The following is a 10,181-nucleotide window of genomic DNA, read 5'->3' as shown; positions in this document are numbered from 1 at the left end:
CTTTTTTCTTTCTGGGTGCACTCAGCGGGGGACGCACGGAGACAGGCCTTGCCCTGAGACACCTTCTTCGCAGAGGATTCCCCGGGGGCAGAAATGGCTCTGTGCCCCAGTCTCTCGTCATTGTCACCGACGGGAAGTCCCAGGGGCAGGTGGCGCTGCTGGCCAAGCAGCTGAAGGAAAAAGGCATCATTGTGTTTGCGGTGGGCATCCGGTTTCCCAGGTAAGGACCTCAGTCCGCCTGTGTCAGCCCTTACAAAGTCAGCTCGGGACAGTGCCAAGGCTGAGAGAGCCTGCGAAGCTTTGCCAGGAGCGGATAGGAAAACTGTCCCTGTCCTCGCCTGGTTCTGCCTTCTTACTTTGCTGACTTTGGCTCCTGTGGGCTGGTGTCTCTGGCTTTGGAAGTCTGGGAGTTTGTATTATCCCTGGTTTTGTCTGCTCACTTGATGGAAAGTATCTGAAATTGTCTCAGCTGAGATTTATTTGGGCAGAAATGGAAATTCATAGTCATTTACTTTCCCTGATGGGTCAGGGGTCCCTCGGGGTGGGGGAGCCACACAGCTTTGGTGCCGTTTAGACCACTCTGTCCACTGCACACCTCTGCTGCCCCTCCGCCTCCTCGCAGCTGGTTCTCCTGGGAAGCCGGAACTAGGCAGGGGCCGTGCCCAGCCCTCCCCTTTCCACCCTGGAGAGAGAAGACCCATTTCCAGTTTCAAGTAGTCTCATTCTGACTGGCTCGAGTCGTCCTGATGCCTACAGAGAGAGATTCCGTGACTGGCTGCCCCCTCTCCAGCCACATTTGTTCAGAAGCTGGGCAAATCTGCCTCTCCAGAGGAGCGAGACACCCAGTCCATGACTTTTAGGTATTGTAGGTCTTCAGTGAAATGACTGTGTTCCTGCCACTGAGTCTGCGCTTAGAATTTTTAAAATTAACTTTAATGCATTGTTCTCTTAATTACTATAGGCCATCTTCATCTGTGAGACACTATTCTAGGTTCTTGGGATACAGAGACAACAAAGAAAAATCCTTACCTTCATGGGTTTCTGTGCTAGGAAAAGAACTAGACGATTAGTGAGTGAATAAATAAGAAACAGTTTCAGGGCCGGGGATTTAGCTCAGTGGCACCACGCCTGCCTCGCCAACGCAAGGTCCTGAGGTGGACCCCCGGTACCAGAAAAAAATTCAGATAAAATGAAAAGGAGAAAAATAAAGTAGGGTAGAAGGTTAAAGACTGATGAGGAATAGGGAAGGCACCTACTTTAGACAGGGAGTCTGCCAAGGTTTCTTGGAAGAGTTGAATTTTGAGCAGAAGTTGAAGTGATGTGAACAAGAAGCCTTCCAAACACTGAGGAAAAGAGTGGGAAAGCTGGTAGCCAGATGGCAAGCGCAGAGGCCCCAGGACAGTAGCTAGCTTGGTGAGTTATAGGAGCAGAAAAGAGCCAGGGAGAGCTGGAGCCCAGCAGCGAGAGGGGAATCCTAAGGACTAAGGCAGATAAGTTGGACAGGATTAGAGCCCGGATGGCGGTGAAGACTTGGAGTTGATTACAAGTAGGATGGGAAGCTTTTGGAGCGTTTTGAGCAGAAAAAGATAGTTGAGGCTCAGTGTGAGACGTGGGTTGGACATCTCGGTAAAGAAGCCGAGCAGGAACGTGCTGTGAGGACCTGGCTCACAGGAGAGAGGACAAGCAGAGAGAGCAGCACTTGAGAGGGTTACCCGGGGAGCCAGTGCAGAGAGGGGAGACAGCCGAGGCGCGGCAGGTGCAGGCTGGACAGCGGAAGGGGACTGGGAAGCAGCCAGGGAGGGTGAGGACAGCCACGACTGTGCGACGTCCCGCTGGTGATGTATCATTACTGTCACAGCCAGTAAGTTGGTATTAACACTGGCTGCCTCATCCTTCCTGGGCTCTTCCTGTATTCTCAAACGTAAGGAGTACAACATCAGGAGAGAAGAGGGAGGGACTCGCTTTTAGGCCCTGCCCACCCTCCTCCCACGTAGTGCTGCAAAGAGCACCTGGAAGATGGCTGCTGTGCAGTTCTGTCCACCAGGGTGTCCGCGGCTGCACAGTGGAAGTGCACATCCCCTTCCCGTGCTTTTCTCTCCAGCCGGCTGCTGGAGTAATGCTGCTCAGACTCCAAAGCAATGGACCCCACCTTCCAACCCTCAATGGACTGAAACCTTTTAAAAATACAGAGAAACAAAAAAAAAGGCCGGTAGCTCAGTGGTTTCACCGCCTGCTGTGCAAGCGCAAGGACCAGAGTTTGATCCCCAGTACCAGAAAAATAAAAAAATACAGTGAAGTAGCAGGAAAATGACATGAAAAACAAAATAAGCTCAAACATTTATTGTTCAGCAGACATAAAATGACTGTGGCTGCTGAACAGGAGTTTCAGGTGCTCACCCTTGGGGTTGGAGCTTGCAGAGCTCTGCTCGGGCAGTAAGCAGTTTGGGGACTGGTGCTGTCCATTGGTCACACGCTTTCCCGCCCCCTTTCCCATCTGTCGTCATCATCTTTCCAACCTGCACCTGTGAGCCAGGTCCTCACAGCAAGTTTCTGCTTTGCTTCTTTACTGAGATGTCCAACCCGCATCTCACACTGAGCCTACACTGTCTTTTTCTGCTCAAAACTCTGCAAAAGCTTCCCATCCTACTCCCAGTCAACTCCAAGTCTTCACCACGATGCATGCCCCAATCCTGTCCAACTTACCTGCCTTAATTCTTATGATTCTCCCCATTGCCCAGGCAGGGCTCAGACTAATCCAAGTGCTGGAATTACAGGTGTGCACCACCATACCCAACAGTTTTGCTGGATTTTTAATGGCAGGATTCTTATCTACACATTACTGACTGCCCTGTCTTCTTACGGGTTTCTCAGAGCTATTTAGTCTTTTCTGTATGTCCTAGTGTCATCATCCTGACATGTTTTCCATTCTGGGCACAGACAGCAGTGTCCCCTGGCCATCAAAGCCTGCTGGCTGCCTGCCCTGGATGCCTCACATTCTGCCCTTGGGGTTTACGTGGCCAGTGTTTGTAACACTTAAGTATTTTAGTCTGTCACTAGCTGTCCTTGTCTGCTCTTCTGTTGCAGTTAGTTCAAACTGCTTTCTTTTGTGTGCTCTGATTTTTTTTCTCATAAAACTTACAGTTTTACAAAAACAGACCATTAAGTCTGTCAGGACTGTATCTCAAATATGAGGCAGTGGTCCTGAGGCTGTCCTTTGAGGAAGCTCGAGGGTTTGAGCATGTGCACATGGCACCCTATGGCTGGGCTTGCTTGAGGACTCTGTGGCTCACTTCTGGGTCTTCATCAGCATCCTAGATGGTGGGGATGCCGCCAAGTGGCCTGTGGTTCGGTAGGGTGCTGCTGCCATTCACAAGGGCCCCTCCTCCCCAGTGGGCAGGAAGAGGGGCGTGGTGCCACCAGCCGCAGGGACTTCTCTGCACAGGTGGGCGGAGCTGCGCACTCTGGCCAGCGAGCCCCAGGAGCAGCACGTGCTGTTGGCCGAGCAAGTGGAGGACGCCACCAACGGCCTCCTCAGCACCCTCACCAGCTCTGCCCTCTGCAGCCCTGCTGCTCCAGGTAGGACTGCGCACCTGGGGAACTGCGGAGCTGGGTCGGGAGGGGAGGTTCCCAGGAGGAAGGGGAAGGAGAGCAATGGCCAGCTCTGCCCTGTGCATGCCATTCTGTGTCCTTGGGCCCCTGTGGGTTTCCCTGCTGGTTCCCTGAGCTCGTATCTGGGGGCAGAGCCCCTGAGGCGTGGGGTCCAGAGCTGATGGGGCCCCATCTCCCACTTAGGAAGAGCCAAGCCCTCTCCCCTTGCCTTGGTCAGCACGGGAGGGGGAGGTTCGAGTGGGGGCGAGATCTCTGCAGTGCTAGAGTGACCGTGCTAGACGGGAAGTACAAGAGGGCACACTGCAGAGCAGGTGCCCGGAGACGGGACCCTCGCCTGTGTGCTCTGCCGGACGGAGAACGAAAGTGTCCCGGGTGGGCGAGGCATCATCCTTCTGACCACCTGTTCTCCGCCCTTTGTGCTGCTGGCGCAGACTGCAGGGCCCAGGCTCATCCCTGTGCGCACAGGACGCTGGAGACCATCAGGGAGCTGGCTGGCACCGCCCCGTGCTGGAGAGGAGCCCCGCGGGCTGACGCAGTGCTGGCCACACGCTGTCCCTTCTATAGGTTTGTCCCCGTGGTCGGGGTGTCCCCGAGGCATGGCCTGGGTGGGGTGGTCCAAGTGGTCCCCAGCCACAGGGAGAACAGCATAGCTCCGGCACTAGACATGGCCCTGGAGCCTGTGACAGAGACCCAGGGCGGCCCAGGAGGGAGCCAGTGACAGCTCTGGGGGAACAGAGCTTACAGCTATTCGGTGTCAGTTAACAGCCCACGTGTCTGGGGACATGGGTTCAAGGTGAAGTGGAGCAGCCAGGGAGGGCCTCACAGGGAAGGGAACAAGTCCAGACCAGGTGGTATGGAGATCCCCGTTAACAGGAAAGTCCCTGTTGGCAGCATTTGCTCAGACAAAGCCTGTGTGGGGCAGGGCTTGGAGCTTTCTGGGTTAGGACCTGAACCTGTGTAATGTAATAGAGACGTGGGCATTGGGGAGGGGTTCTCTTTAATGAGCAGATAGCTTGGCACACATTAGCTCCTTGGGTGAGGATCCTGGGGTGGAAGCTTGTTTGGAGGACTTTAGATGATTTTTTTTTTTTTTTTTTTGCCAAAGCTCAGGGGCTTCCCTGTAGCAGGGGCTTTCTGCCTACTGGCTGAGCTTTCTCTCCTGCTGTGGCAGGCTCCTGTCGCCCCAGAGTCAGGTGGTGGGCGTTTGGATCCCAGCCCCGCACAGCCCAGTAACCATACAACTTTGAGCAGCCTTCTTCAGCCCTCGGAACCCACTTCCCCACCTGCAGGATCCTGGTTTCTTCAGGTAGCTGTGGGTTCCAGACGACACCAGGGATACCTGGCACATGGAAGCCCCCCTGGGAATTTCTGTGGTTGTTGTGTTGTCACAGAATGCTAGTGCTCAAACAAGCCTGAGAAGTGATCCAGTCCCATGGTTTACAAATCCCCTCGAGCTTTGAGCCTCACTGGGACACTTGTGCAGGACATCTAGAAGGGGCGCTGGGCTGGAACCCTGCAGGAGGTCTGGCGCTGTGGCCTCTCTGTCTCCTTCCCTCGGCACCAGAGCTCCGAGGAACGCAGTTAAAGCCCACAGGTTGCGTTCTTGTCTAAGAGGGAGCTGAAGGCTGGAGAAGGGAAGTAATGTTCCTGGGTCATACAGCCAGTGCACCCTGAATTGTGGACGTCAGGAAGTAAATTTATAATAAAAGATTGTTCCCATAGTTGGAGATTAAAGACATGCATGTACACACACACACACACGCACGCACACACACTTTGAAAAAGCCCCCTATTCTATGTAGATAAAACTTAAGAAAACAGTCTTTTTTGAACCACTTCTCCATTAGAATCTTCCAGCAGCATTTAATATTATAATTTTTTGTTGTTGTCTTTGCCGCTCTGTTTCCCTGGATTGTAGCTGGAAGAGAGTATTGCTAAGCCACCCTGCCACCTGCTATAGGACCACCTGTCCAGGTATGACCTGCTTCTGGGATTCACCAGCTCTCTGGGACCTGGCATCAGGCTGGTTTGTAAACATGCATTGAGAGTCCTAGAGCAGAGGGTGGGGTTGGGATGGGCTCCAGCACAGCGGAGCCGGAGCATTTTGGAGGCTGGGGAGGAGTGTGCTTGTGCTGTGCTCTTCTTCACCCGCTCAGTGGTAGTTTTACTCTGAGAATGGAGTGCCAGCCTTGGAATTACTCCCTCTAACTAACACTCCTTGCATTGGTGAGGAGCAGAGAAGGGTATATACCATGTGCCAGCTTTGCACAACCTCACCTCCAGTGCCAAACTCAGGGCAAGATATGTGAGTGGGAAAATGGTGAAATGTTTGCCCGATGTCTGGGGTCCCCATTTTCCCCTCCATTCAACAGAAGAAGATCTCATTGAAAAGGTCCTAGAAAGCTTCAATATATTATGCCCGGGGATATGCTTTATCAGCTATAAAATTCCAAATAAACGAGGTATTGTCCACACGGTTGTGTATCGTTCAGCCCAGTTGCCCTGTGTCCTCAATGGTTCTCACCCAGGAATCCAGAGCACCCTGTACTGGGAGCTGACATTGTTCCCAGGTGTGTTGGTGTCCATCCTTGTATGAGCTCACGGGTGATCCCCTTGTCCTGTTGATGTGTTAAAACTTCCATCTCTGGAGACATAGGGGAAACTGCTGATAGGGTTGCTGCTGCTCAGAAGTTAGAGTTTGAGGACTTAAGAGCAGTGATGCCGAGCCTTTTAGAGCTTTCAGTGATAGAACCCACTGCAGCACCCATGCCAAAGATTTGCCACCACTGACTTTGACACGTGTTTGAGTCCTGCTCTGCCCCTCGCCAGCTACCTGACCTTCTACTTGTGACTTTTCACTGAGCTCCTCCTTGTCTGTAAAATGGCAGTCTCACAGTTCCTGCCTCCCGAAGTGGTTTTGACAGTGACACCAGGCCATATCTGGGTCGTGGTTAGCACAGAACCTGGCACAGAGCAGATACTCAGTTAAAGCTCTTTGTTGCTGCGGTTCATGAACCCAGGATATTTACATGCATGGTGCTCTAGCTGCTAGGACAGCAGGGCTGGAGGGTGCTGAATTAGCTTCAATAACTTCTCCCTTTGAAAAGTCTACACTTCAGTTACAGTGATATGATCAGCAAATAATATATTAATATTTTGAAGAAAAAACAGAAATCACCAATGCCGATCATGACCACATTCAGCTGTTTATTGAGCCCTTTGAATACATGATGACATGAAGATCCTGTTTCTCCTCTTTAACCTTGGGAGGGACGTCATGGGATTTCATCTACATTGGTAATGGGAAAGGAAGTTGATAAGGCATTCAGATAGTGACCACAGCTTGTCATCAATGAGACACTGCAGAATGGGCCTGATTTTGATGTAGGCGGTCGTTTCCTGTGCAACGTATCAGCTGTGTGGAGGCATTACTCAGAATTTGCACTTCATATCTAAATGCAAATATTATATTACCGTTAAGAAGTGTTTGCTTCATGCTAAGAACTTCCGTGGACTAATTGATTTCGTGCACACCATAGCCCTGTGAACAAGTGCAGGCACTAGCACTCTGTTTAGATGAGGGAAGCTTGGAGAAGTGAATTAAGATGCCCAAGAAATGGAGGTGGCCACATTTATCACTGAGTTTCCTGGCTGCCGAAATGAAGGCTCACTGTTTTGCTGCGTTAGCCTGCAGTGGGCATTAAGAACAACTATGGGAGAATTTTAAAAAGGCCCTCAGCACCCCCTGGCATTCCCTGAGTCTTAAAGACACACACACTCTCACCTTGAAGCTCCTACGTGCTTCATCCTTGGCAAGCTCCAGTCCAGCAAAATTAATCATCACGACCGCCCGAGCTCCCCCAGGCTTCCTCAGCAGCTGTGGGCTAGTGTGGCCTGTATTTTTGGTATTGGAGCCGGGTCCCACAGGCATGTCCAGGGCATGTAATTCACAGAGCCTTACCGAGCCCACCGATGTGTCTTGTGCCAACCACACCCCGACACTCCTCTAGGTACCTCCCCTCTCTGTTCCGTTGGTACAGCTGGGTTTCTAGTGGGCAGTGGGGGAGGAAAAGAGCTGGGCCCTGCAGCACTCACTCCTCCAGCTGGCACTCTACGCTCCTGTGCCAGTGTGCCTGGCTCTTAATGGGCATCTCTCTGACAGGTGCTTGTGACTCCCACCCTTGCCAGAATGGAGGCACATGCATTCCGGAAGGACTGGACAGGTACCATTGTCTCTGCCCATTGGCCTTCGGAGGGGAAGCCAACTGCGGTATGTACACGTGGGACTTTCAGGATTTACCCACTGGGGAACAGGTAGAGGCTAGAGTCCCCGTCACACCTCCCACCTGCCTGGTTTCTCTGTAGAAGCCAGACCTCGAGTTTGCGAGTCCTGCTTTCCCAGTCCTCCGTCAATCTGACATCTCAGGAGGTGGAGTCTCATGAATAAGTAATTCAGGTGGCGGGGTTCGGGCAGGACAGCGGCTCCCGGCTCATCAGCAGTGGAATGGCCACTGCCTGACGTTTAAGCTTCACTAAACCCAGCTGAAGGCTGGAGCCAGCCCAGCTCTGGGACCTGGTTTGGGCGGAATCTTTTTTTCTTGCTTCTATTAAGAAGAGTAAAGGGAGCCTCTGCCATTTTTGGTTGAAAGATATAAAGGTCATATAGGTGTTAGCTCATAGGGTGGCTGGGAATTTTAAATAAGCATATGTAAAGGGCTTAGCACAGGGCTTAACATACAGTAAGGGAGTGTTAAGTAATAACTTTTAAATATGTGGTGTTGGGTTCATTGGAGATCCATGTGGAAAAAATCTTGACCTTGTACCACCAAACCTAGCCCTAAATCAATCCCAGGTGGAACAGAGATTGGGGTTGGGGGCTGTGTCTCTCCATCTCCCTTAGAGGAGGAGGTTTCTCTGGCACCGAGTGGTGGTTGGGCTGATCCACGCTGCCCTGGCCACAGACTGACAGCCGGTGTTGCTGTGGTCCCAGCAGCCCCAAAGCTGAGCCTGGAGTGCAGGATCGATGTCCTCTTCCTGCTGGACCGCTCCTCAAGCACTGCCCTGGAGGGCTTCCTGCGGGCCAAGGCCTTCGTGAAGCGCTTTGTGCAGGCTGTACTGAGCGAGGACTCACGGGCCCGAGTGGGAGTGGCCGGGTACAGCAGGGAGCTGGTGGTGGCAGTGCCTGTGGGGGAGTACCAGGACATGCCAGACCTGGTTAGGAGTCTCGATGGCATCGCATTCAGCGGCGGCCCCACCTTCACAGGCAGTGCCTTGCGTCAGGTGGCAGAGCGTGGCTTTGGGAGTGCCGCCAGGCCAGGCCAGGCTCGGCCGCAAAGGGTGGTGGTCCTGCTCACAGAGTCACCCTCTCAGGATGAGGTGGCTGGCCCAGCGAGTCGTGTGAGAGCCCACGACCTCCTGCTGCTGGCCCTGGGCAGCGAGGCTGTGCGGGCAGAGCTGGAGGAGATCACAGGCAGCCCGAGGCATGTGATGGTCTATGCAGAGCCTCAGGACCTGTTCAGCAAAGTCCCTGAGCTGCAGGAGAAGCTGTGCGTCCGGCCACGGTCAGGTAAGGGCCCGGTACCTGACCAAGCATAGCCTTCCTCTTAGGCACCGGTTTCTCAAGTCTACTTGTCAAGAAAATGGGACTAATCAGCGCTTTCTGAGAGGCTTTGTGTGAGGATTAGAGGAGATGAGGAATATGCACACTCAGTATAGACTAATCATCTGCACATTTTAGGTGTGGCATTATTCTTAATCATTATCATTAGTGTTAACAAGGAGCTCTAAACCCATCACGCCTGATGGAGAGCAGCAGTTTGCAGGCTGATGGGATCCCACGAAAGGAAATGCATTCCTTGACACACATGTCCTCATATGCACACACACACAACAGCTCAAATATTTTGTGAAATGCTGCCTACCCTGTCTTCCTGGGGTGTACTGTAACACTGTTCTGTTCTGCTCTGTTCCGTTTCATGACCTATAAAGCTGATTTCATGAGGCACTGTTGGAGGGTGCTGTGGGGAACGGGGGCCTGCCCACTCTTACCCTGCCCCTCCAGGCTAGTCTCTCAGGGCAGCCAGAGCACCTTTGTTTCAAAGAAGAGTTGTAGATTTATAGAAAAACTGTAGCGGAGGTAGAGAGCTCCCATATAATCTCACACCCAGAGTTCTCTTGTTAACTCTCTTAGTAAATGCATCTGTTACACTGATTGAATGGATATTGACACATTATCATTTCCTATAGTCCATCCTTTTGTCCAGTTTCCTTAGTTTTTACCTGAGGTCCTTATGTTCCAGAATACCAACCAGGAACCTTCAGGACATTTGGTGGCCTCTCCTTAGTCTCCTGGTAGCTGTGACAGTTTCTCAGTTTTCCTTCTGCTGATGTAGTTCTTAGGAACTGATCAAGTCACCAGACTCTGGGTCCATACTCAGGCCTTCCCCAAGGCTCCCACTGCCACCCTCAGCTGGGCAGAAACTCAACTCCCCTCAGCCAGCTTCTGATGGCTCCACATCTGCTCCCTCAGGTCTCTCTGCAGCCCCTGCAGCATGGGAGAGGCCTTCTCCCTG

General features: G+C 52.5%; 2 protein-coding genes across 21 annotated transcripts in view; one reads left to right on the top strand and one right to left on the bottom strand.

The window, feature by feature from the left end:
- Afap1l2 (actin filament associated protein 1 like 2) overlaps window positions 1–10,181 on the bottom strand; it is a 176,378-nt gene that overhangs the window by 52,267 nt on the left and 113,930 nt on the right. The gene's annotated exons all lie outside the window — the stretch shown is intronic.
- The window catches only part of Vwa2 (von Willebrand factor A domain containing 2), a 41,987-nt gene that overhangs the window by 28,106 nt on the left and 3,700 nt on the right, over window positions 1–10,181 (top strand). For 10 of the 14 annotated variants that reach the window (XM_087185672.1, XM_087185669.1, XM_087185668.1 and 7 more), the window contains 6 exons: window positions 26–220; window positions 3,443–3,576; window positions 4,041–4,173; window positions 5,528–5,583; window positions 7,772–7,879; window positions 8,600–9,175. In XM_087185672.1, the coding sequence (XP_087041798.1) occupies window positions 26–220; window positions 3,443–3,576; window positions 4,041–4,173; window positions 5,528–5,583; window positions 7,772–7,879; window positions 8,600–9,175 (1,202 nt within the window). The remainder of the gene's footprint in view (window positions 1–25; window positions 221–3,442; window positions 3,577–4,040; window positions 4,174–5,527; window positions 5,584–7,771; window positions 7,880–8,599; window positions 9,176–10,181) is intronic. The other 4 variants (XM_087185666.1, XM_087185677.1, XM_087185673.1 and 1 more) reach the window with 1 other exon arrangement.

Source organism: Heterocephalus glaber, unplaced genomic scaffold (genome assembly GCF_053883595.1).
Source record: "Heterocephalus glaber isolate CG9 unplaced genomic scaffold, H.glaber_assembly_v1.0 deba00001497, whole genome shotgun sequence".
NCBI lineage: Eukaryota > Metazoa > Chordata > Mammalia > Rodentia > Bathyergidae > Heterocephalus > Heterocephalus glaber.
The sequence above is the reverse complement of the archived record's forward strand: the minus strand, read 5'-3'. Positions and strand labels throughout refer to the sequence as shown.